This window comes from Ornithorhynchus anatinus, chromosome 3 (assembly GCF_004115215.2).
Source record: "Ornithorhynchus anatinus isolate Pmale09 chromosome 3, mOrnAna1.pri.v4, whole genome shotgun sequence".
Lineage (NCBI taxonomy): Eukaryota > Metazoa > Chordata > Mammalia > Monotremata > Ornithorhynchidae > Ornithorhynchus > Ornithorhynchus anatinus.
In genome coordinates, this window is record NC_041730.1 from 140344307 (window position 1) to 140371629 (window position 27323).

A 27323-nucleotide genomic window follows, 5' to 3' on the forward strand; every position below is an offset into this window, starting at 1 on the left:
GCTGAGCTGCGGGGTGGCCAATTATCCGGTCCAGTGGAGAGGACATGGTGGCACCGTGGACTAGAGGATAGAACACAGTCCTAGGAAGCAGAGGACCTGGGTTCTAATCCTGGTTCCGCAACTGGCCTGCTCTTTCAGCTTGGGCAGGACTCTCTGAGCCTCAGTTTTCGCCTCTGTAAACTGGGGAGAAGATCTCTGTTTTGGCTCCTTAAATGAGGGTGAGCACCAGGTGAGACACCGAAATAGGCCCAAGCTATTTATCCATATCTACACTGGTGCTCAGCACAGCGTGGCTTAGTGGAAAAAGCCCAGGCTTAGGACTCAGAGGTCATGGGTTCTAATCTAGGCTCCGCCACTTGTCAGCTGTGTGATTTTGGGCGAGTCACTTAACTTTTCTGTGCCTCAGTGACCCCATCTGTAAAATGGGGATGAAGACTGTGAGCCCAACATGGGACAACCTGATGACCTTGTATCTACCCCAGCACTTAGAACAGTACTCGGCACATAGTAAGCGCTTAACAAGTAATAATAATAATAATAATAATGTTGGTATTTGTTAAGCGCTTACTATGTGCCGAGCACTGTTCTAAGCGCTAGGGTAGACACAGGGGAATCAGGTTGTCCCACGTGGGGCTCACAGTCTTCATCTCCATTTTACAGATGAGGTAACTGAGGCACCAAGAAGTTAAGTGACTTGCCCAAAGTCACACAGCAGACAAGTGGCCAAATCGGGATGAAAACGCATGACCTCTGACTCCCAAGCCCGGGCTCTTTCCACTGAGCCACGCTACTTCATAAGTACCATCATTATTATTATTACTACTAGAACCCAGGCCACCCAGTTTCCAGAGCTGCACCCTCTCCACTAGAACTACACAGAGGAGCAGCAAGGCCCAGTGGAAAGAGCCCAGGCCTGAGAGTCAAAGGACTTGGGTTCTAATTCCAGCTCTGCCCCTTACCTCCTCTGTGACCCAAGGCAACTTACACCACTTCTCTGTGCCTCAGTTGCCTCTTCTGCAAAATGGAGATTCAATACCTGTTCCCCCTTCTATTTATGTCTCTCCTCCCCTCTAGACTGTAAGCTCGTTGAGGACAGGGAATTAGTCTGTTTACTGTTCTATTGTACTCTCCGGGCTCTTAGTACAGTGCTCTGCACGCAGAAAGCGCTCAATAAGTACGACTGACTGACTGACTACTTAGACTGTGAGCCCCATCTGGTACCTGAATATCACCTATTTATCCCAGTGGTTAGCACAGTGTGTGGTGTAGTGGATAGAGCCCGGGCCTGGGAGTCAGAGGGTCATGGGTTCTAATCCCAGCTCCACCACTTGTCTGCTGTGAGACCTTGGGCAGATCACTTCACTTCTCTGTGCTTCAGTTCTATCATTTGTAAAATGGGGGTTAAGACTATGAGCCCTATGTGGGACAGGAACTGTGTCTACCGGACCATCTTGTATCTACCCCAGTGCTTAGAACAGTGCCTGGGACATAGTACGCACTTAACAAATACCATAATAATAATTATTATTATTATTACAGTGCTCGGGACATAGTTAACCCTTAACAAAGCTCAAAATTATTAAAAGTAAGATTCCCAACAGCTACTAATAATTATCTTCTAGACTGTAAGCTCCCTGTGGGAAACAAATGTACCTACCAAATCTGTTATACTCTCCCAAGTGCTCTGCACACAGTAAGCACTCAATAAATACTATAGATTGATTTATCCTAAGGACAAATTCATAAAATGATCAGATTTACCCCATGCCCCCATTTTTATGGTATCTATTAAGCGTTTACTCTGTGCCAAGTAGTGTACTGAGCACTGGGGTAGATATAACCTAATCAAGTTGTACACGGTCCCTGTCCCAAATGGGGCTCACAGTCTTATTCCCCATTTTACAGATGAGGGAAGTGAGGCCTAGAGAAGTGAAAATGACCTGCCCAAGGTCACACAGATTAGAACACAGGTCCCAGGCTCAGGCTCTATCCTCTAAGCTAAGCTGCTTCCTCTTCCCTCCAGCTTCTTTTCCAAGAAAACCCATCTGACACCAAAGCAACGGAGACAGAGGGAATCATTCTACGGCAAATCCTAGGAGTCCTATCAATCCCAAAATGGGGCATGGGTCCCCAGGGTCCATCCGAGGACAAAACCAGGCCTAAACCCTGGAGGGGTGATTGGTCCTTGCTGCCGTGCTAATGCGGGAGCGGACTGGAAATGCCCATCTTTGTCGAGAGCGATCCTGAAATAATCTCCAGCTGTCACTGGGACTCACGAACGTGTTTGCTTAAATCTCTGACTAATGGATCTCCTCCACGAAGGAGATTTGCTCGAGTAGAGACCTCCCAGGGCTTTGACACTCAGTGACAGAGTCATCCTTTAGGCCAATCAATAAATGCTAATTATTGAGCACTTACTGAGTGCAAAGCACTACACTAAGCACTTGGCAAAGTGTTAATCGTATTTACTGAGTGCTTACTGTGTGTAGCGCCCTGTACTAAGCACTTGGGAAAGTATCAATCATTCAATCATATTTATTGAGCGCTTACTGTGTGCGGAGGGAGGGTTGTATGAGAAGCAGCGTGGCTCAGTGGAAAGAGCACGGGCTTGGGAGTCAGAGGTCATGGGTTCGAATCCCGGCTCTGCCACTTGTCAGCTATGTGACTGTGGGCAAGTCACTTAACTTCTCTGTGCCTCAGTTACCTCATCTGGAAAATGGGGATTAAGACTGTGAGCCTCATGTGGGACAACCTGATTGCCCTGTATCTACTCCAGCGCTTAGAACAATGCTCTGCACATAGTAAGCGCTTAACAAATACCAACATTATTATTATTACTACGCAGTTGGGAGAGTATCAATTAATCAAGTGCATTTGTTAGGCATTTACAGCATGCAGAGCACTGTGCTAAGCACTTGGGAGAGTATAGTTCTATCAATGGTCTTTATTGAGCACTTACTGTGTGCAAAGCACTATACTAAGCACTTGGGAAAGTATCAATCAGTCAATGGTATTTATTGAGCGCTTACTGTGTGTGGAGCGCTTAATAAGTACTTGGGAGAGTATCAATTAATCAATTGCACTTATTAGGTGCTTAAAGTGTGCAGAGCACTATGCTAAGCACTTAGGAGAGTATAAGGTCAATCTATGGTATTTACTAAGCACTTACTGTGTGCAGAGCACTGTATTAAGCACTTGGGAGAGTATCAATCAATCGCAATCGCGCTTACTGTGTGCAGAGTACTGTATTAAGCATTTGGGAGAGTATAATACAACAAAATGCCCTTATCTCTCTTTGATTTTAACGGGACTTCAAAGAGCCAACAGGTCAGAAGCAGTGTGGCTCAGTGGAAAGAGCCCGGGCTTGGGAGTCAGAGGTCATGGGTTCGAATCCCAGCTCTGCCACTTGTCAGCTGTGTGACTGTGGGCAAGTCACTTCACTTCTCTGTGCCTCAGTTACCTCATCTGTAAAATGGGGATTGACTGTGAGCCTCATGTGGGAAAACTTGATTACCCTGTATCTCCCCCAGCGCTTAGAACAGTGCCTTGCACATAGTAAGCGCTTAACAAATACCAACATTATTATTGTTTCATCCCCGGCTGGAAATCTATACGGGGTCTCGTATAGCTCGGGACAACAGGGAAATCTACACGGGGGGTGTGGAAGAAAACTTCACCGACTCCGCACTGTGCTCCAAGGGTATGACAGAGACAACTTTATCACTAGGAACCACTTCTTCTGGGCCTAATAGGGAACGGTAGTTGATGGGTAGAGTGTCCTACCCTTGAAGCAGCATGGCAAGGTGGATAGAGCACTGGCCTGGGAGTCAGCAGGTCATGGGTTCTAATCCCGACTTCGCCGCTTGTCTGCTTCATGTCTTTGGGCTAGTCACTTCACTTCTCTGGGCCTCAGTGACCTCTTCTATAAAATTTTGGGGATTGAGACTCTGAGCCCCATGTGGGATAAGAGCCCGGGCTTGGGAGTCAGAGGTCATGGGTTCGACTCCCAGCTCTGCCCTTTGTCAGCTGTGTGACTGTGAGCAAGTCACTTAACTTCTCTGTGCCTCAGTGACCTCATCTGTAAAATGGGGATTAAGACCGTGAGCCTCACGTGGGACAACCTGATTACCCTGTATCTCCCCTAGCACTTAGAACAGTGCTCTGCACATAGTAAGCGATTAACAAATACCAATATTATTATTATTATTATTATTATAAGGATTGGTTGGGTCCACCCGGATTTGCCCCTTTCCATCTGAGCGACTAGTACATTGGCACATAGTAAGTGCTTAACAAATACCGTAATTATTATCGTTATTATTAGTCAAGGCCAGCTCAACTTCAAGCAATACAGAGCTGCTTTATATAATAATAAATGCAGTATTTGTTAAGTGCTTACTATGTACCAGTAATATGTGCCCTACTGAAAGCCCACTTCCTCCAGGAGGTCTTCCCAGACTAAGACCCCCCTTTTCCTCCTCCCCTCCCCATTGCCCCGACTTCCTCCCTCTGCTGTACCCCCTTCCCTGCCCCACAGCACTTGTGTATATATGTACATATTTATTATTCTATTTATTTTATTAATGTGTATAAATCTGTAATTCTATGCGTTTATATTGATGCTATTGATCCTGTTTACTTGTTTTGTTTTGCTTTGCTGTCTGTCTTCCCTCTTCTAGACTGTGAGCCTAGTGTGGGGTAAGGATTGTCCCTATTTGTTGCTGAATTGTACTTTCCAAGAGCTTCGTATGGTGCTCTGCACACAATAAGCGCTCAATAAATATGATTGAATGAATGATTGAATAAATGAATGCCAGGGACTGTACTATGTGCTTGGATGGATACAAGCCAATCAGATTGTACACAGTCCCTGTACCACATGGGGCTCAAAGTCTTAGTCTGTATTTTACAGATGAGGAAACCGAGGTCCAGAGAAGTGAAATGACTTGCCCAAAGTCACACAGCAGACAAGTGGAGGTGATAGGATTAGAACCCAGGTACTTCTGACTCCCAGACCTGTGTTCTATCCACTAGGCCACTCAGTTGGTACAGCATCGATGCTTCACGCGTGATCCAAGACGACAATACATTGCATACACCTTAATACAAACAACAGTAAATTCTACTTGAGGTAATTATTAGGCCCTGCCCAGTTCTAGCCATTATAAGGATCCTGTGGGCAAACATTATTGATAAGCAGGTTAGAAATCCTGACCTAGCTTCTTCCTGGCACAAGACCTTGACAAACCCAACTTCCTGATAAGACTGACGAAATGAAACAAAAGAGAAAGCAGAATACGTGATGTACCCAGTTTGAGTAAATGGAGGCTTGGCCGAACAAAATGGAGTCCAGGCCTAAAGGCCTATCACCTTCAATCTCTTGGGATTCTACCATGCCCATGTCCTGCCTCTGGCCTGGAACGCCCTCCCTCCTCGCATCCAACAGGCAATTACTCTCCCTCTCTTCAAAGCCTTACCAAAGGCACATCTCGAAACAAAAACTCCTCACTCTTGGCTACAAAGCTGTCCATCCCCTTACCCCCTCCTACTTCACCTCCATTCTCTCCTTCTACAGCCCAGCCCGCACACTCCGCTCCTCTGCCGCTCACCTCCTCACGGTCCCTCGTTCGTGCCTGTCCCGCCGCCCACCCCTGGTCCACGTCCTCCCACTGTCCTGGATTGCCCTCCCTCCTCACGTCCACCAAACTAACTCTCTTCCTCTTTTCAATGCCCTACCGAGAGCTCACCTCCTCCAGGAGGCCTTCCCACTGAGCGCTCCTTTCCCTCTGCTCCTCCTCCCCTCCCCATTCCCCCTTCTCCCACCCTCTGCTCTTCCCCTTCCCCTCGCCTCAGCACTGTGCATATTTGTATATATTATTTATTACTCTATTTATTTTGTTAATGATGTGTATATATATATGATTCTATTTATCTTGATGATATTTACGCCAGATTACTTGTTTTGTTCTGTTTTTTTTTTTGTCTTTCTCCCCCGTTTAGACTGTGAGCCCGTTATTGGGCAGGGATTGACTCTATCTGTTGCCGAATTGTACATTCCAAGTGCTTAGTACAGTGCTCTGCATATTTGCATATATTATTACTCTATTTATTTTGTTAATGATGTGCATATATCTATGATTATATTAATCTTGATGATATTTACACCAGATTACTTGCTTTATTTTGTTCTGTTTTGTTTTGCTGTCTTTCTCTCCCATTTAGACCCATGTGAGCCCCGTTATTGGGCAGGGATTGTCTCTATCTGTTGCCGAATTGTACATTCCAAGCGCTTAGTACAGTGCTCTGCACATAGAAAGTGCTCAGTAAATGCAACTGACTGAATGAATGATTAAGGCCTCCTTTCCTCTTCTCCCGCACCCTTCTGCGTCACCCTGACTTACTCCCTTTATTCATCCCCCTCTCAGCCCCTCAACACTTATGTCCATATCTGTCATTTATTTATTATATTCATGTTTATCTCCCCCTTGAAACTGTAAGCTCACTGTGGGCAAGGAATGTGTCTACTTTTGTATGGTACTCTCCCAAGCACATACTACAATGCTTTGCACACAGTAAGCGCTCACTAAATATGATTGAGTGAAAGAATAAATGAACTAGGATCTTGTCACTGGAGTTGTCTTGTCACTTAGAAAAGGTGCTTAGTAGACAAACAGGTTTAGAAACAAAACAGCTCAGATGGAATGGTTGGATGAGAAGGGAGATAACACAAGGCCCAGACCACTGGGCTTCCACAGGAACATGTTCAGCACTCATTAAACTGAAACCTCCTGTAAGGGAACTATCACTGTGGCCTAGTGGAAAAAGCCTGGGCCCGGGAGTCGGAAGGACCTGGGTTCTAATCCCAGCTCCACTGCCATGTGACCTTGGGTAAGTCACTTCACTTCTCTGGGCCTCAGTTCCCCCGTCTTTAAAATGGGGATTAAAATGGACACATCAGAGACTGTGTCCAACCTATTAGTTCGTAACTAACCCAGCACTTAGAACAGTGCTCGATGTATAGACAGTGCTTAACAAATACCATTACCATTATTCTTATTAGGATTATTATTTGTTGAGGGCTTACTATGTGTCAAGCAGTGCTCTAAAGAACAAGGTCAGACGCCGCCCACGGTCGGAATCTGGGTCCTATTGGCCGAGATGGGTCACAAGCATCCGGGAGGGGCGGCTCGGAAACAGGACGGGGACCGTCACTTTCCATCTTCTGACTCCTCTGGTTGGCTTAAATCCTCGGGCACAGTGTCGTGGGCAACGGGCAGTCACCGGTATCACGGCTCAGGACGGGAGCCAATGGACAAAATCGCTATCGATGCCAGCCCAGGGGCACAGGGTACATGGAATGCGTGTCCGGAAATGCCCGGCACACTGAATTAAAAGCAACCAAAAACCAGAACGCCTTCAAGATTTCAAGGGAAATGGCATTACGTGACGTGCAGTTTTCCGTTTAGCTACAGCTCAGCAGTGCAGTGACAAAACACACCCTAAAGAAGACGAAGAAATTGAAAGAAGCCCACTAGGGTAATCCTTTATCTCCTCACCACCCCCTCCGATACTGGCAGCTGTTTCCTGTTGACAGGCTTTATTTACTGTGAAATTCAGACTATGAGGCCGACAGCTCAAATCCCCTGTCTAGAAGACAGCGAAATCCTTTTAAGGGAGGAAATAATTCAAGTCTACAGAAACACAATAAACATATTCTTTTCAGGCTCAGTTCTGGGTCCCCTTCTATTCTCCACCTACACCCACTCCCTTGGAGGACTCATTTGCTCACATGGCTTCAACTACCAACTCTAGATGGATGATTTCCAAACCTCCCACTCTAGTCCTGATCTCTCGCCTTCTCTGCAGTGTCGCATTTCCTCCTGCCTTCAGGACATCTCTACTTGGAGGTTCCCCTGATACCTCAAACTTAACCTATCCAAAACAGAACTCCTCATCTTCCCATCCAAACCCTGTCTTTCTCTCATCTTTCCCATGACTGTACTCAGCACCACATCCTCCCTGTCTCCTGAGCCCGTAAACTCGGCATTACCCGTGACTCATGTCTCTAATTCGACCCACATATTTGATCTGTCACCAAATCACGTAGAATTTTACCTTCACAACATCGCTAAAATCTGCCCTCTCTTCTCCATCCAAATCCTCATCGTATTGCGCTTTGATTACTGCATCAGCCTCCTCACTGACCTCCCTTCTTCCTTTTCCTCCCAGTCAATCAATCAATCAGTGGTATTTACTGAGCACTGACTGTATTATATGCAGAGCACTGTACCAAGCTTAGAAGACTACAACAAGACAGAATTGGTGAATCCCATCTCTGCCCACAAGGAGCTTACAGTCTAATAGGGGAGACACGTTAAAATAGATGATGGACAGGGTACTGGGATGATGGATAGATGTAGAATATTTACATAAGTATTGTCGGGCTGGGGTGTGTATCAAAGTCAGTCAGTCAACTGTATTTATTGCAGGCTTACTGTGTGCAGAGCACTGTATTAAGCTCTTGGGAGAGTACAACATAACAATGTAAAAGACACATTCTCTGCCCACAACCAGCGTACAGTCCAAAGAGTGATTAAGTGCTTAAGGAGTACAAAGCCAAGTGCATAACTGACGCTGAGGGTAGGCTGGACAAGAGAAATAAAAGGCATAGTCTGAGAAGGCTGTTGGAGGAGAATGAATGACTGAATGAATGAATGAATGACCTGGATTCTAATCCTGGCTCTACCATTTGTCTGCAGTGGGACTTGGACAGGTTGCTTCACTTCTCTGGGCCTCAGTTCCTTCAGAAACGTTTAGGCCATATTTCCCCAATCCTCAAGAGCCTCCAATGGTAACCCATCCACCCCTGCTTGAAACAGAAACTCCTCACCTTTGGCTTTAAAGCACTCAATCAGCACCTTCCCACCTACCTTAATGTATTAGAATGAGGATGCTATCATTTGTTATCAGCAGCATCATCAATGGTATTCATCGAACGGTTATCGTACTAACTCTTAGGCCTGGCCTCTATCCTCCAGGTCATGCTGCTTCCCCCTTCATATATGACAGTCTACCATTCTCTCCATCTTCAAAATCCCCCTGAAATCACATATCCTCCAAGAGACCTTCCCTGATTAAGCTCTTTTTTCACTCTGTTTCATTCATTCAACTGCATTTATTGAGCACTTACTGTGGGCAGAGCACTACACTAAGAGCTCAGAAGAGTATAGTACAATAATACATAGACACAAGTAATAATAATAATGAAATTCATGATGGTATTTGTTAAGTGTTTACTATGTGCCAAGCACTGTTCTAAGCACTGGGGTATATACAGGGTAATCAGACTGTCCCAAATGGGGCTCACACTTTTAATCCCCATTTTACAGTTGAGGTAACTGAGGCACAGAGAAGTGAAGTGACTTGCCCAAGTTCACACAGAAGACACGTGGCAGAGCTGGGGTTAGAACCCACGTTCTCTGACTCCCAAGCCCGAGCTCTTTTCACTAAGCCATGCTGTTTCCCAATACGATTGATAGATTGATCATTCTCCAGAGTGTGGCTTTGTGCTCCAGTGATTTTTCTGAAATATGTAGACTGCGGTAATGGAGAGAACAACTGTCTGTAGTTCCTGGCTTTGAAAATAGTCAATAGTTGATCTGTACAGTGGAATTCCACTTACTTGTTTTGTTTTGTGGTTCAATCATTCATTATCATATTTACTGAGCGATTACTACGTGCAGAGCACTGTACTAAGAGCTTGGAACGTACAATTCGGCAACAGATAGAGACAATCCCTGCCCAACAGCGGGCTCACAGTCTAAATGTTGTCTGTCTCCCCCTTTTAGACCGTGAGCCCGTTGTTGGGCAGGGATTGTCTCTATCTGTTGCCAAATTGTACTTTCCAAGCACTTAGTACAGTGCTCTGCACAAAGTAAGTGTTTAATAAATACGATTGAATGAATTTTCCAAAATCCTGCCCGCTTATCAGTTCCCATGAAGCTGGCACCCAGCCTCGCCCAAGTATCATTAAAGTACCTCGCCCTCTTGTCCATGGCATTACCATTCCAACAGGACTTACTTGTTCAGGATTTTGGCTCTTTTGGCACTTGAAAAGTTCTCCAATTGCAAAGATTCTTGAGTAAGGAAAGCCACAGCCAGATGGAAATAGTTATTCCACAGCTGGAATCACAAACAGGGAAAAAATATTGCCATTAGAATCACAAAGAAAATCTGAAAATTCATCACATTCCCTTCTTCCCAGCAATCCCCTCCTGAAATTTTAAATAAGCCCAGAAATGCCCCCACAGTGCCACAGGATAAATGCCAAGGAGTCTCCCGTTAGAAATGATGGTTGAGTCTCATTTCTGAATCTATCTTCAGGATGGAGTCCCTCCCTGGCGGAACTGATTCTACCGCTGGGAGTTTTCACGGAGCCACTTGCTCTCTCTGGCCCCTGCTCATCACATTCCTGGTAAGGCTCTGAGTGCCACAAGCCAGTAGTTGGGCAGGGGCGCAGACTCTGGCAAAGTGCCAGTTATAATTAATATTATTATCATATTTGTCAGTCTATCATATTTATTGAGCACTTACTGTGTGCAGAGCGTTGTACTAAGCGCTTGGGAGAGTACAGTATGGCAATATAACAGACATATTCCCTGGCCACAAGACTACAGTCTAGAGGGGGAGGCAGGCATCAATATAAACTTTAAAATTATAGGTTTTACATAAGGGCTGTATTTGGTAAGGGCTCCCTTGATCCCATGGCTATTTCCAGTTATCCCCCATCTCTCTCCTACTATTCCTCTCCAATCTCCTTGAACAAGCTGTCTATACCTGCTATCTCAAGTTCCTCTCCTCCAATTCTCTCCTTGATCCCCTCCAATCTGACTTCAGTCCCCTTCACTCTATAGAAACTGCCCACTCAAAGGTCACAAGTGACCTCCTTCTCGACAAATCCAAAGGCCACTTCTCCATCCTAATCCACCTCGACCTCTCAGCTGCCTTCGACAGTGTTGACTATCTCCTTCTCCTGAAAATATTACCCAACCTCGGCTTCACTGACCTCTTCTGGTTCTCCTCCTAGCTCTCTGGTTGCCCTTTCTGAGTCTCTTTCATGGTATCCTCCTCTGTCTCCCATCCTCTAGCTGTGGGAGTCCCCCAAGGTTCAGTACGGGGTCTCCTTCTATTCTCCATCCGCACCCACTCCCTTGGAAAACTCATCTCCCCCCATGGCTTCAACTCTCACCTCTATGCAGATGATTCCCAAATCTCCCTCTCCAGCCCTGATCCCTCTCCCTCTCTGCAGTCTCACATTTCCTCCTGCCTTCAAGACATCTCTCCTAGGATGTCCAGCTGACACCTCAAACTTAACATGTCCAAAACAGAACTCCTTATCTTCCCACTCAAACCCTGAGCTGCCTCTGATTTTCCTGTCACTCTAGACAGCACCCTTCATTCATACCTTATTCATACCCTATTCATTCATACCCTTCATTACCCTATTTATTTTGTTAATGAGATGTACATCACCTTGATTCTATTTATTTGCTATTGTTTTAATGAGATGTTCATCCCCTTGATTCTATTCATTGCTATTGTTCTTGTCTGTCCGTCTCCCCCGATTAGACTGTAAGCCCGTCATAGGGCAGCGACTGTCTCTATCTGTTACCGATTTGTACATTCCAAGCGGTTAGTAAAGTGCTCTGCACATAGTAAGTGCTCAATAAATACTATTGAATGAATGAATGAATTCATATTTTTTGAGTGCTTGTAGTGTGCATAGTGCTGCGCTAAAGGTTTGGGAGAATAGAATACAACAAAAAACAGACATATTCCCTGTTCACAACGAGCTTAGAGTCTAGAAGGGGAGACAAACATTAATAGAAATAAATAAATTACAGATATGTTCATAAGTGCTGAGGGGCTGTGAGGGGAGATGAATAAAGGGAGCAAGTCAGAGTGACGCAGAAAGGAGTGGGAGACGAGGAAAGGGGGGCTTAGTCAGGGAAGGCTTCTTGGAGGAGATGGGGCTTAGTACGGCTTTGAAGATGGGGAGAGTAATGGTCTGTCAGATTTGAGGAAGGAAGGTGTTCCAGGCCAGAGGTAGGACGTGGGCAAGAGGTCGGTGGCCAGATAGACGAGATGGAGGCTCAGTAAAAGGTCAGAGTAGATGAGGCATATATGAAGGCTGGGTTATTTTAGGAGAGAAGTGAGGTGAGGTAGGAAGGGGCAAGGTGATTGACTGCTTGAAAGCCAACACTGAGGAGTTTTTATTTGAGGCAGAGGTGGATGGGCAACGACTGGAGTTTCCTGAGGAGTGGGGCAACATGTCCTGAATGTTTTTGTAGAAAAATGATCCAGGCAGCATAGTCAAGTATGGACTGGAGTGGGGAGAGACAGGAGGCAGGGAGGTCAGTAAGGAGACTGATACAATAATCCTCCTGTGTCTTCCCATTCCAGTCCATACGTCACTCTGTTCCCTGGATCATTTTGCTAAAAACCTTGCAGTCCCTGTTTCCCCACTCCTCAACAATCTCTAGTGGTTGTCCATCCACCTCCACATTAAACAGAAACTCCTTACTATCAGCTTTAAAGCATTCAATCACCTTGCCAAATGCTACCTCGCTTCACTACTCTCCACCCACAACTCAGGCCGCACACTTCGCTCCTCTAATGCCAACCTACTACTGTAACATGATCTCATTTATCTCACTGCCAATCTCTTGCCCACTTTCTGCCTCTGACCTGGAATGCCCTCCCTCTTCATACCTGAGAGACCATCAAGAGAAGCAGCGTGGCTTAGTGGAAAGAGCACGGGCTTGAGAGCTGCTTGTCAGCTCTGTGACCTTGGGCAATTCACTTAACTTCTCTCTGTGCCTCAGTTACCTTATCTGTAAAATGGGATTAAGACTGTGAGCCTCACGTGGGACAACCTGATTACCCTGTATCTACCCCAGCACTTAGAACAGTGCTCGGCACATAGTAAGCGCTTAACAAATACCAACATTATTATTATTATTTTTATCACTCTCCCCACCTTCAAAGCCTTCTCTGACTAAGCCCTCATTTCCTCTTTTCCTACTCCCTCTGTGTTGCCCTGATTTGCTCCCTTTATTCACCCCTCCCTCAGTCCCACAGCCTTTATGACCATACCCATAATTCCCCTCTTGACTGTGAGCTTACTGTGGGCAGGAAATGTGTCTACCAACTCTGTTATATTGTACTCTCTCACATGCTTAGTACTGTGCACTGCACATAATAAACACTCAATATATGTGACTGACTGACTGTCAAGCACTGTTCTAAGCACTGGGATAAATTCAAGTTAATCAGGTTGGACACAGTCCTTGTCCCACATGGGGCTCACAATCTAAGTAGGAAGGAGTAGGATGTAATCCCCATTTTACAGGTGAGGAAAATGAAGCTCAGAAAAATGAAGTAACTTGGCCAAGGTCACACAGCAGACACATGGCAGAGCTAGGATTAAAACCAAGGTCCTCTAACTCCCTGGCTCATGCTCTATCCACTAGGTCACACTGCTACATTTGTTCAAATGTAAAATGTGATTCAATACCTAGCCTCCCTTAATATACTTTCTTGCTCTCTCTCTGGCCTGGAACTCTCTCTCCCTCCATATCTGCCAGACCACCACATTCCCCACCTTCAAAGTCTTATTAAGGTCACATCTCCTGAAAAAAACCTTCCACAATTAAGCCCACTTTCCCCCTAGCTCCCTCTTCATTCTGAATCACCTACACACTTGGATCTCTGCCTCGACAACTGATAGTCACCCGATCCTCAACCTCTCAGCCCTTATGTCCATATTCGTAACTTATTTATTTCTATTAATGTCTATGTCCCCCTGTAGACTGTAAGCTCACTGTGGGCCAGGAATGCATCTACCAACTCTGTGTTATTGTACTTTCTCAAGTGCTTAGTACAGTGCTCTGCACTCGATAACCGTTCGATGAATACCACTGGTGATGCTGCTGCTGATGATAAATGATAGCATCATCATTCTAATAAGAGTAAGGTAGTTGGGGAAATGCTGATCGAGTGCTTTAAAGACAATGATGAGGAATTTCTGTTTCAAGCAGAGGTGGATGGGTAACCATTGGAGGCTCTTGAGGATTAGGGAAACATGGTCTAAACGTTTCTGAAGGAAAATGATTCGGGCAGCAGAATGGAGTATAGACTAGAAAGGGGAGAGACAGGAGGCAGGGAGGTCAGCAAGGAGGCTGAGGCAGTAATCAAGTCAGAATAGGATAAGTGCGTAGATCACCATGGTAGCAGCTTGGATGAAGAGGAAAGGGAGGATTTTAGTGATGTTGTAAAGGTTGGACTGACAGGATTTGGTGAGAGATTGAATAAGTCAATGGATTGAGAGGGATGAGTCAAGGATAATGGCAATTTTATGGACTTACGAGACAGGGAGGATGGTGGTGCTGTCTACAGCAATGGGAAAGTTATGGAGAGGGTGGGGTTTGAGTGAGAAGATGAGGAGCTCTGTTTGGACAAGCTCAATTTGAGGAGTCAGCGAGACATCCAAGTAGAGATGTCCAGAAGGCAGAAGGAAATGCAAGACTGAAGAGAAGGACAGAAATCAGTGCTGGAAATGGAGATCTCCGTTTTTGGGAATCATCCACATACAGGTGGAGGTTGAAGCCATGGGATGGAATGAGTTCTCCAAGGGTGTGAGTGTAGATGGAGAATTGAAGGGGACCCAAACCTGAGCCTGGAGGGGCTCCCACAGTTAGGGAAAACTCTCTCATCCTCCCTCTTCCCCAGACTGAGTTTATTTTCGGTCTCTGGAAGCTAATCAAAACGGAAGTTCCTGCAGCTTCCCCACGCACAGATTCCTCGATCTTCTCTGAGTCGGGGGCTCCACCCCCGATACCGGCCCTCCCCGTATCGGGGAGGAAACACCATGAACTCACCACCCTCCTGTGACGGTCTCCCATTCCAACCTCCCACCCCGGAAACCAGCAGACAGGCTGGAATGGAGGCCGAGGCCACACCATCCCTTCTGGCAACCATGTCTGACGAGCGCTGAGCACAGGACACTTCTTACCTGGAGTTCAAAGTTCGCTTGGTCGAGAAACTTCTTGTTGAGCATATCCGCGTATTGATTGATTGCTCGCAGGAAGACCCTGAAAGATGAAGGAGAAATGCCATAATTACACATGGGCACGCTGGCACCTCTCCTTAGTCTGGCATGTCGGTGAGCTGAGGAGCTGAGGAAGCAATTACTTGAAATGCCACGAAATCTCACCAGCGAAAAGAACCCAAACTGATGGAAAGAAACTCTCCAGATTCCACTCACGGAATTGGGCACTGCGGAAGGGAGGATGCCAAACTCAAATAACCATCACCCTTAAAATTCCGGAGTTAGAAGGAAAAGGTGCCGATTCACAATGCTTCCATGTTGCATTAGTAAAGCACTCAATCAGTCAATCCATCAAATTTATTGAGCACTTGCTGTGTGAAGAGTAACGTACTATGTGGATAGGAGAGTACAGTATAACAGAGTATGTAGACAAGTTGCCTGTCCATGGGGAGCTTACAGTCTAAAGGAGGAGACAGATGTTAAAATGAATTTCAGATACGCACATAAATGTTGTGGGGCTGAGGGTGGGATGCAAATCAAGTGCTTAAAGTGCACAGATCCAAGTGCAAAGATAACACAGAAGAGAGAGGGAATAGGGAAAATGAGGGCTTAGTCACGGAAGGCTTCTTGGAGGAGATGCAACTTAAATGAGATTTTGAGGGTGGGGAGAGTGGAGGTCTGTTGGACATAAAAGGGGAGAGAGTTCCAGGCCAGCGGCAGGATGTGGGCAAGGGGTCGGCAGCAAGAAAAATAAGATTTAGGTAGAGTGAATAGGTTGGCATTAGAGGATGAAGTGTGCAGACTGGGTTGTAATGAGAAATCGGAGAGGTAAGGTAGGAGGGGGATGGTGACTGACTGCTTTACAGCCAATCGTAAGGAGTTTTTCTTTGACTCAGAGGTGGATGAGTAACCACTGGAGATTCTTGAGGAGTGGGAAGACATGGACTGAACGTTTTTTGGAAAAATGACCCAGGAAGCAGAGTGAAGTATGGACTGGAGGGAGGAGAGATGGGAGACAGGGAGGGAAGCGAGGTGGCTGATACAGTAATCAAGGCAGGACAGGATAAGTGCTTGGATAAGCATGGTAGTAGTTTGGATGTGGAGGACAGGGAAGATTTTGGCAATGTTGTGAAGGGAGACCAACTGGATTTGGTGACAGAGTGAATTTTTGGATGAATTAGAGTGATGAGTAGAGGAAAATGACAAGGTTACGGGCTTGTGAAACAGGGAAGATGGTGGTGCTATCTGTGGTGACGGGAAAGATGGGGAGAGCAGGGCTTGAGTGAGAAGATGAGTTTTCTTTTGGACATAAGTTCAGGGTGTTGGTGGGACACCCAGGTAGAGATGTCCTGAAGGCAGGTGGAAATGTGAGAATGCAGAGGGGAGAGATCAAGCCTGGAGAGGGAGATTTGGGAATCTTCCGCAAAGAGATGGTAGTTGAAGCCATGGAAGCAAATGAGTTCACCAAAGGAGGGGGTGTAGATGGAGAATAGGAGGGAACCCAGAACTGAACTCTGAGGGACCCTCATGGTTTGGGGGTGGGAGGCAGAGGAGGAGCCCATGAAAGAGACTGAGAATGAGTAGCTAGAGAGATAGGAGGAGAACCAGGAGAGGACAGTGTGAGTAAAGCCCAGATTGGATAATGTTTCCAGGAGAAGGGAATGGTCTGCAGTCTAGATGGCAGCCGAGAGGCCGAGGATGAATAGGGTGGAGTAGAGGCAATTGGACTTGGCAAAAAGGAGATCACTGATGACTTTTGGTGGAGCAAAGGGGGTGGAAGCCAGATTGGAACAGGTCAGATTGGTAGAGGAGGAACTGGAGACAGGAGGTATAAGACAACTCACTTTTAGGAGTTTGGAAAGGAACGGTAGGAGGGAGATGGGGTGATAGCTGAAGGGAACCATGGGGTCGAGGGAGGGATTTTTTAGGAGGAGGGAGCCATGAGCAGGTTTGAAAGCCATGGGGAAGAAAGCCACGGGAAATTCATGCTCTTACTCTTGGCCTGATTTTCAAGTTAGGGCAGTTCCAGCCTCCTGTCAGCCCCATCACCACTCCATGGGAATATCAACCACTCCCAGAAGCTCTTTGACTCCTTCATCCTTTACTGCCTTGCTTTCTAAATGCTAATTCAGGGCAGTCTTCACTATTCGGAAGATCCCACAGAGCTTTCAAGAATAACAAAATGCTCTAACCAAGTTGGGAGTATCCCTGAGGCTCTGATTTTCAATCTCCCCAATCAAATTCCCCTTTCCTTGATAGCTTGTTATGTGCTTTAACCGAAAATGCTTCGTTGTTGCTTTCAGCTTGTAAGCTCTATGAGGGAAAGGATGGGCCTTTTTATTTCCCTTCTAGATTTACCCAGGGTCCAGAACTGTGTGCTTTACATGCAGTTAGTGCTCAATAAATTCACCTGTGCTGGGCAGCAGCAGCACGGGTGAGAGTCGAGGGCAGCGACTCAAGTTTACTGCGCGGAAGGAGGCAATGGTAAACCACTTCTGGATTTTTACCAAGAAAACTCTCTGGATCCACTTCCAGAACAATTGCAGATGGAGGTGGGGCATTCTGGGAGAGATGTGTCCATGGTGTCGCTTTGGGTCGAACACGACTTGGCGGCATAAGACAAGCCAAGCCAATCAGTTGGCAGTCAATCTTATTTACTGAGTGCTTACTACTTATTAACTTACTACTTGCTCAGTAGAGTGTAAGTGCTCAATAAATACCACTGGTGGATTGACTGATTGAAAGTGGAGCGCAATGATTATCACTACTACTGCTACTAATGATAATTATGGCATTTGTTAAGCACTTACTGTGTGCCAGGCACTGTACTAAGCACTGGGGTGGATTCAAGCAAATGGGGTTGGACACAGTTCCTGTCCCATGTGGGGCTCAGGTCTCAATCCCCATTTCACATGTCCTCTGACTCCCGAGCTCGGGCTCTTCCCACTAAGCCACACTGCTTCTTATTACCCCTTCTGCACTCTGCCACAGGAACTTTCCACGTGCCCATTCTGCCTTAGCACATTGACAATCCGCAGAGAAAATTCCCATCCAGACTGGATGATTCCTCCTCCTTTTGGGGAGCAGGTTGCAGAGAACCTAAGAAGGGGAGATAGCGTGGCCTAGAGGAAAGAGTCTGGGCCTGGGAGTCGGCGGACCTGAGTTCTAATTTCAGCTCCGCTATTTGTGTGCTGTGTGACTTTGGGTAAGTCACTTCATTATCTATGCCTCAGTTCCTTCATTTATAAAGTGGGGATTAAGACTGTGAGCCTCCATGTGGGACAAGGACTATTGAATTACAGAAGAATTATAGATTTTTAACCACTCAATCTCCAAGGGCTCCTTCCCCTCTGCCTTCAAACATGTCCACGTCTCCCCCATCCTAAAAAAACCCGCTCTTGACCCCACTTCCCCCTCCAGTTATCGCCCTATCTCCCTACTACCCTTCCTTTCCAAAATCCTAGAACGAGTCGTCTACAATCGATGCTTGGAATTCCTTAACTCCCATTCTCTCCCAGACCCCCTCCGATCTGGCTTCCGTCCCCTCCGCTCTACCGAGACTGCTCTCTCTAAGGTCACCCGTGACCTCCTTCTTGCCAGATCCAATGGCTCCTACTCCATTCTGATCCTCCTTGACCTCTCTGCTGCCTTTGACACTGTCGACCATCCCCTCCTCCTCCATACCTCATCTCACCTCGGCTTCACGGACTCTGTCCTCTCCCGGTTCTCCTCTTACCTCTCTGGCCGGTCATTCTCGGTCTCCTTCGCCGGAGCCTCCTCCCCCTCCCATCCTTTAACTGTCGGAGTTCCTCAAGGGTCAGTTCTTGGCCCTCTTCCGTTCTCCATTTACACTCACTCCCTCGGTGAACTCATCCGCTCTCACGGCTTCGACTACCATCTCTACGCAGATGACACGCAGATCGACATCTCCGCCCCTGTCCTCTCCCCCTCCCTTCGGGCTCGCATCTCCTCCCGCCTCTGGGACGTCTCCACCTGGATGTCGGCCCGCCATCTAAAACTCAACATGAGCGAGACTGAGCTCCTCATCTTCCCTCCCGAACCCGGTCCTCTCCCAGACTTCTCTATCACCTTGGACGGCACGACCATCCTTCCCGTCTCTCGGGCCCGCGATCTCGGTGTCATCCTTGACTCGTCTCTCTCGTTCACCCCACACGTCCTATCCGTTACCAAGACCTGCCGGTTTCACCTCTACGATATCGCCAAGATCCGCCCTTTCCTCTCCACCCAAACGGCTACCTTACCGTTACGGGCTCTCGTTATATCCCGGCTAGACTACCGTGTCAGCCTTCTCTCTGACCTCCCTTCCTCCTCTCTTGCCCCGCTCCGGTCTATTCTTCACTCCGCTGCCCGGCTCATCTTCCCGCAGAAACGATCTGGGCATGTCACTCCCCTTCTTAAACACCTCCAGTGGTTGCCTATCGACCTCCGCTCCAAACAAAAACTCCTCACTCTAGGCTTCAAGGCTCTCCGTCACCTTGCCCCTTCCTACCTCTCCTCCCTTCTCTCTTTCTACCACCCACCCCGCACGCTCCGCTCCTCTGCCGCCCACCTCCTCGTCGTCCCTCGGTCTCACCCGTCCTGCCGTCGACCCCCGGGTCGCGTCCTCCCACGGTCCCGGAACACCCTCCCTCCTCACCTCCGCCAAACTGATTCTCTTCCCCTCTTCAAAACCCTACTTAAAACTCACCTCCTCCAAGAGGCGTTCCCAGACTGAGCTCCTCTTCCCCCTCTACTCCCTCTGCCATCCCCCCTTTACCTCTCCGCAGCTTAACCCTCTTTTTCCCCTTTTCCCTCTGCTCCTCCCCCTCTCCCTTCCCATCCCCACAGCACCGTACTCGTCCACTCAACTGTATATATTTTCGTCACCCTATTTATTTTGTTAATGAATTGTACATTGCCTCGATTCTATTTAGTCGCCATTGTTTTTACGAGATGTTCTTCCCCTTGACTCTATTTATCGCCATCGTTCTCGTCTGTCCGTCTCCCCCGATTAGACTGTAAGCCCGTCAAACGGCAGGGACTGTCTCTATCTGTTGCTGACTTGTTCATCCCAAGCGCTTAGTACAGTGCTCTGCACATAGTAAGCGCTCAATAAATACTATTGAATGAATGAAGATATATACACATCATTAATAAAATAAATAGAATAATAAGTATGTACAAATATACACAAGTGTTGTGGGGCGGGGGGGGGGGGGATAGAGTAGCAGGAGGGAGTTGGAGCAGTGGGGAGGGGAGGAGCAGAGGAAAAGGGGAACTCAGTCTCGGAAGGCCTCCTGGAGGAGGTGAGCTCTCAGTAGGGCTTTGAAGAGGGGAAGAGAGTGAGTTTGGCGGAGGTGAGGAGGGAGGGCATTCCGGGACAGTGGGAGGACGAGACCCAGAGGTCGACGGCGGGATAGGCGAGAACGGGGGACGGTGAGGAGGTGGGCGGTGGAGGAGCGGAGTGTGCAGGGTGGGCTATAGAAGGAGAGAATGGAGATGAGGTAGGAGGGGGCAAAGGGATGGAGAGCTTTGAAGCCAACAGTGAGGAGTTTTTGCTTGATACGAAGGTTGATAGGCAACCACTGGAGATTTTTGAAGAGGAGATTAACATGCCCAGAGTGTTTCTGTAGAAAGATAATCTGGGCAGCAGAGTGAAGTATGGACTGAAGTGGGGAGAGACAAGGGGTTGGGAGATCAGAATGGATCTGATTTGATGTTTGTCTCCCTGCTTCTAGACTATGAGCCCGTTGTCGGCAGGGATTGTCTCTCTTTACTGCTGAATTGTACTTTCCAAGCACTTAGTACAGTGCTCTGCACACTGTAAGCGCTCAATAAATACAACAGTGAATGAATGAATGCTAAACACTGGGGTAGATACAAAGTAATCAGGTTGGAAACAGTCCATGTCCCACTTAGGTCTTGAAGTCTTAATCCCCATTTTACTGATGAGATAGGTGAGGCCCAGAGAAATGAAGTGACTTCCCCAAAGTCATACGGTAGACACTTGGGGGAGTCGGGATTAGAACCCAGGTTCTTATGACTTCCAGGCCCAGGCTCTGTCCACTAGGATGTGCTGCTTCCCAGTTCTCTAGATGGGGCTGCTCCTATGAGACAATACGTGCTAACAAGGCCAAGAGAATGGTCCAAGGTAAGAGGTTATAATAATAATAATGTTGGCATTTGTTAAGCACTTACTATGTGCAGAGCACTGTTCTAAGCGCTGGGGTAGATACAGGGTAATCAGGTTGTCCCACGTGAGGTTCACAGTTAATCCCCATTTTACAGATGAGGTAACTGAGGCACAGAGAAGTGAAGTGACTTGCCCACAGTCACAAAACTGACAAGTGGCAGAGCCGGAAGTCGAACTCATGACCTCTGACTCCGAAGCCCACGCTCTTTCCACTGAACCACATTGCTTCATTCATTCAATAGTATTTATTGAGCGCTTACTAAGTGCAGAGCACTGTACTGAGCACTTGGAATGTACAAATCGGCAACAGATAGAGACAGCCCCTGCCCACTGACGGGCTTACAGTCTAATTCGGGGAGACAGACAAAAACAATAGCAATAAATAGAATCAAGGGGATGTACATCTCATTAACAAAATAAATAGGGTAATAAAAATATATACAAATGAGCGGACGAGCAGAGTGCTGAGGGGAGGGGAAGGGTGGGGGGAGAGGAGCAGAGGGAAGGGGGGGAAAAGAAGGCTTAGCTGAGGGGAGGTGAAGGGGGGGTAGAGGGAGAGCAGAGGGAGCAGAGGGAAAAGGGGGAGCTCAGTCTGGGAAAGCCTCTTGGAGGAGGTGAGCTCTAAGTAGGGTTTTGAAGAGGGGAAGAGAGTGAGTTTGGTGGAGGTGAGGAGGGAGGGCATTCCGGGACAGCGGGAGGACGTGGCCCGGGGGTTGACGGCGGGACAGGCGAGAACGGGGGACGGTGAGGAGGTGAGCGGCAGAGGAGCGGAGCGTGCGGGGTGGGCAGTAGAAAGAGAGAAGGGAGGAGAGGTAGGAGGGGGCGAAGTGATGGAGAGCCTTGTAGCCTAGAGTGAGAAGTTTTTGTTTCGTGCGGAGGTTGATAGGCAACCACTGGAGGCTTTAAAGAAGGGGAGTGACATGCACAGAGCGTTTCTACAGGAAGATGATCCGGGCAGCGGAATGAAGAATAGACTGGAGCGGGGAGAGACGGGAGGAAGGGAGATCAGAGAGAAGGCTGACACAATAATCCAGCCGGGATATTATGAGAGCCGGGCTATTATGAGAGCCTGTACCAGTAATAACCTGTAGCAGGTTATATAAAGCAGGAGGTGGCCAGAGAAGCAGGGTGGTCTAGTGGTTAGAATGGCGGTCAGAAGGACCTGGGTTCCAATTCTGACTGTGCCCTTTCTTTAAAAAGTAAGGTTCATCATGTGTTGAAAGCTGCTTTAAGCACTGGGATAGATACAGGCTAATCAAATGGGACAAATGGGACTTGCCTGTTGAGTGACCTTGGGCAAGTCATGGGGCTCACAGTCTAAGTAGGAGAGAGAACACGGACTGAATCCCCATTTGACAGGTGAGGAAACTGAGGCCTGGAGAAGTGGAATGACTTACCCAAGGTCACTCGACAGGCAACTGGTGAAGCCAGGATTGGAGGATAGTAGGGAATAATAGGATATTGACAGAATACCCTAGTTTGCTTTGGCTCTCTGAGGAATCGGGGAAGCAATCACAGACCTCGGGCAGCCTGAAACTAATCTCGGCTGCTGCATGCAGCAGCCTCCTTCCCAGAAATGACAGGCACACACTCATATATACAGTGCTTTCTACATAGTAAGCGCTCAATAAATATGATTGAATGAATGAATGAATATATCAGCCCACCCTTGCACACACACATAGACACAGCCATGGGGTGGATAAGGTAAAGATTAGAGCAGGTTCAGATTTTTGGGAGTTAGCCATTTTTCTGCTTAATCCCCTCCTAGATTATAATCTCCTTGCAGGCAGGGACAGCCTAAAATTCATATTAATCCAATGGATTATAAAATCCTTTAGGGCAAGGGCTGCCTGAAATTCATATTAATCTAACAGACTGTAAGATTCTTGAGAGTAGACCAGCTTGAAATTCATATTACTCCCAATAGATTGCAAACTCCTTGAGGGCAGGGATGGCCTGAAATTCCTATTAATCCAATAATGACAATTAGGGTATTGTTAAGTGCTTACTATGTGCCAGGCACTGTTCTAAGCACTGGGGTAGATACATGGGGCTCACAGTCTTAATCCCCATTTTAAAGATGAGGGAACTGAGGCAAAGAGAAGTCACACAGCAGATAAGGTCACACAGCAGACGAGTGGCAGAGCCGGGATTAGAATCCATGACCTTCTGACTTCAAGGCCCGTGCCTTAGCCATTAAACCATGACGCCTCTCACCGTAAAATTACTATAGATTGCCCTGTATCTACCCCAGTGCTTAGAACAGTGCTCTGCACATAGTAAGCGCTTAACAAAAACCAACATTATTATAGACACATATTAATCCAATGGAGTGTAAACTCCTTGAGGGCAAGGGCTGCCTAAAATTCATATTAATCCAATAGATTGGAAGATCCTTGAAGGCAGGCCAGTCTGAAGTTCACATTAATCCAGTAGATCACAAACTCCTTGAGAGCAGGGATGGGCTGAAATTCATCTTAATCCAATAGTCTGTAAGATTCTTGAAGGCAGGGATGACATAAAATTCATATTAATCCAGTATACTGTGAACTCCTTGCTTGTGCTGTCCTTTCCCAAGCGTTTTGTCTAATGCACTGCGCTCTGTAAAGGGGGGTTAATAAGTAACAACGACCGAAGAATCAAAAAGTCTAGTTCAGTGCCGTGCTCAACCATCTGCAAAACGCACCATGATGATTCAGGGCTCTTGTCTGAGGGAAAGGAAAATGGAGTAGAGACCTCACAGTGTTGGCTGTGAGTGAAAACGTGATCCCCAAAGCGAGTGGAAAAATCTGTCCCTAACTCACCTGTCCGATGGGGCTTTATAAAGAGCTCATTACGTGTCAAGCACTGTTCTAGCCGCTGGGTTACATACAAGTTAATCATATTACAGAATGTGCGCGTGTTATGGCCAGGGAATGCGTCCACTGATCTTGTTATATGGTACTCTCCCAAGAGCTGAGTACAGTGCTCTGCACAGAGTAAGCGCTCAATAAATCCCACTGATGGATTGATTAAATTGGACACAGTCCCTTTCCCACATGGGGCTCACAATCTAAGTAGGAAAGAAAACTAGTATTGAAACCCCATTTTACGGATGAGGAAACTGAGGCCCAGAGAAGTGAAGTGACTTGCCGAAGGTCACACATCAGGCAACTAGCTGAGCAGAGGTTAGAACCCAGGTCTTCTGTCTCCCAGGCTTGGGCTCTTTCCTCTAGATAATGCTGCTTCTCGGGATATTTTAAGGTGCCTTTCTTCTGGGGAATGTGAAACTCTTTCTGAAAAACCTCTTTATTCATTCAATCAAATATACTGAGTGCTTACTGTGTGCAGAGTACTGTACTAAGCACTTGGGAGAGTACAATACAACAATAAACAAACACATTCCCTGCCCGTCACAAACGTACAGTCTAGAGGTGGGGAGACAGACATTAATATTAGAGAAGCAGCGCGGCTCAGTAGAAAGAGCACAGGCTTTGGAGTCAGAGATCATGGGTTCGAATTCCGTCTCTGCCACTTGTCAGCTGTGTGACTTTGGGCAAGTCACTTAACTTCTCTGTGCCTCAGTGACCTCATCTGTAAAATGGGGATTAAGACTTTGAGCCCCACGTGGGACAACCTGATTCCCTTGTATCTACCCCAGCACTTAGAACAGTGCTCTGCACATAGTAAGCGCTTAACAAATACCAACATTATTATTGTTATATCACTTCTCTGGGCCTCATTTTCCTCATTTGTAAAATGGGGATTAAGACTGCGAACCCCATGTGGGACAGGGACGGTGTCCAACCTGATTTGCTTGTATCCATCCCAGTGTTATTATTATAAATTATTATTATTATTATTAATATAAATATATAAATGACGGATATGGACGTAAGTGCTGTGGGGCTTGGATTGGGGGAGAATAAAGGGAGCAAGTCAAGGCGATGCAGAAGGGAGTGGGAGAAGAGGAAAGGAGACATTTTAAAAAATAGTGTTTATTAATAATAATAATAATAATAATAAATGTTGGTATTTGTTAAGCGCTTACTATGTGCAGAGCACTGTTCTAACTGCTGGGGTAGATACAGGGTAATCAGGTTGTCCCACGTGAGGCTCACAGTTAATCCCCATTTGACAGATGAGGTAACTGAGGCACAGAGAAGTTAAGTGACTTGTCCATAGTCACACAGCTGACAAGTAACAGAGCCAGGATTCGAACCCATGACCTCTGTCTCCAAAGCCCGGGCTCTTTCCACTGAGCCATGCTGCTTCTCTATTTCTTACGCGCTTACTATATGCCAGGCACTGTACTAAGTGCTGGGGGTAGAAACAAGCTAATCAGATTGGACACAGTCCCTGTGCCACATGGGGCTCACAATCCTAATCCCCATTTTACAAGTGAGGGAATTGAGGCCCAGAGAACTGAAGTGACTTGTCCAAGGTCACACAGCAGACAAGTGGCAGAGTCCAGACTAGAACCCAGGTCTTTTGGAACTCCCAGGCCCGTGGTCTCTCCACTAGGCCACGTGTTTTATCTCCTTCACAACCCCCCTGGGCGAGAGGGGGAGACCACTAATAGGATACCCATTTTACAGATGGGAAATGGGGATCTGGGGAGGTAAAGGGACTGAGCCAAAGTGAACTAGCAGGTCGGGGGCAGAGCCGGCACCAGCATTGGAGCCCTTGTCTCTCACTTCTGGTGGTTTTTCAGTCAGTAAGTCAGTCAACTGTACTTCTTGAGCATTTACTGTGTGCAGAGCACTGTACTAAGCACTTGGAAGAGTACAATAGAATAATATACAGATGCATTCCCTGCCCACATCGAGTTTACAGTCTGGAAGGGGAAACAGACATTATTAGAAATAAATAAATGACAGATCTGGACATAAGTGCCGTGGGGCTGGGAGGGGAAGAATAAAGGAAGCAAGTCAGGGTGATGTAGAAGGGAGTGGGAGATGAGGAAGTGGGGCTTTAGTCAGGGAAGGCCTCTTGGAGGAGATGTGCCTTCAATAAGGCTTTGAAACGGGGAGAGTCATTTGCCCCACGAGACGGCTTCCCTCCTTCCATCCATCCATCCATCGATCCACCAGTCCACGCGCTGTACTAAGCGCCCATCCCCAGTGACTACAAAATGCCAGTGAAGTGCGACTCACAGCACTTATGGAAGCTGAAGTGTCGCTAGCTCTCCTGCACTAATTATTGCCGAAACCGTTCCTCTTCAAAGAGCAATCACAGTCACTGCTGCAGGTCAGGAACTCACCCGAGTGGCTTGTTCAGAAATCTAAGAGGGTCTAGATGGGTCAAGTGCTCTCCGGATGGCCGGACGGCTGCTAAATCTGATCAGGCTCTGGAGTCGCGGCCTGAAATGGATTCCTTCCTGCTTTTGCCCAAGGCCCGGTTGGAGGATTGAGGGGGAGGGAGGGAGAGGGAAGGATATAGGGGGAGGTGGAGGGCAGGAGGGAGTGAGGGGAAGAGGAGAGGTGAGAGGCAGGGAGGAAGGGAGGTGTTTGTTAGGCGCTTACTGGGTGCCAGGCACTATACTAAACACTGGAGTCGATTCAAGCAAATCAGGTTGGAAACTGTCCCTGTCCCACATGGGGTTCGCAGTCTTAATCCCCATTTTACAAATGAGGAAAATGAGGACCAGAGAAGTGATGTAATAATAATAATAATAATAATAATAATAATAATGTTGGTATTTGTTAAGCGCTTACTATGTGCAGAGCACTGTTCTAAGTGCTGGGGTAGATACAAGGTAATCAGATTGTCCGACATGAGGCTCACAGTCTTAATCCCCATTTTACAGATGAGGTAACTGAGGCACAGAGAAGTTAAGTGACTTGCCCACAGTCACATAGCTGACAAGTAGCAGAGCCGGGATTCAAACCCATGACCTCTGACTCCCAAGCCTGGGCTCTTTCCACTGAGCCACGCTGCTTCCCCAAGGTCAAGTGGCAGGCAACGGCAGACCCGGAATTAGAACCCACAACCTTCTGACTTCCAGGCCTGTGCTCTATTCATTCATTCATTCAATCT

The 27323-nt window shown here is 47.1% G+C and overlaps 1 protein-coding gene across 2 annotated transcripts in view; it reads right to left on the minus strand.

The window, feature by feature from the left end:
- DOCK1 (dedicator of cytokinesis 1) overlaps window positions 1–27323 on the minus strand; it is a 395003-nt gene that overhangs the window by 117346 nt on the left and 250334 nt on the right. For both annotated transcript variants that reach the window (XM_029059688.1, XM_029059687.1), the window contains exons 30-31: window positions 15074–15152; window positions 10082–10182 (exon numbers count right to left, since the gene is read on the minus strand). In XM_029059688.1, the coding sequence (XP_028915521.1) occupies window positions 10082–10182; window positions 15074–15152 (180 nt within the window). The remainder of the gene's footprint in view (window positions 1–10081; window positions 10183–15073; window positions 15153–27323) is intronic.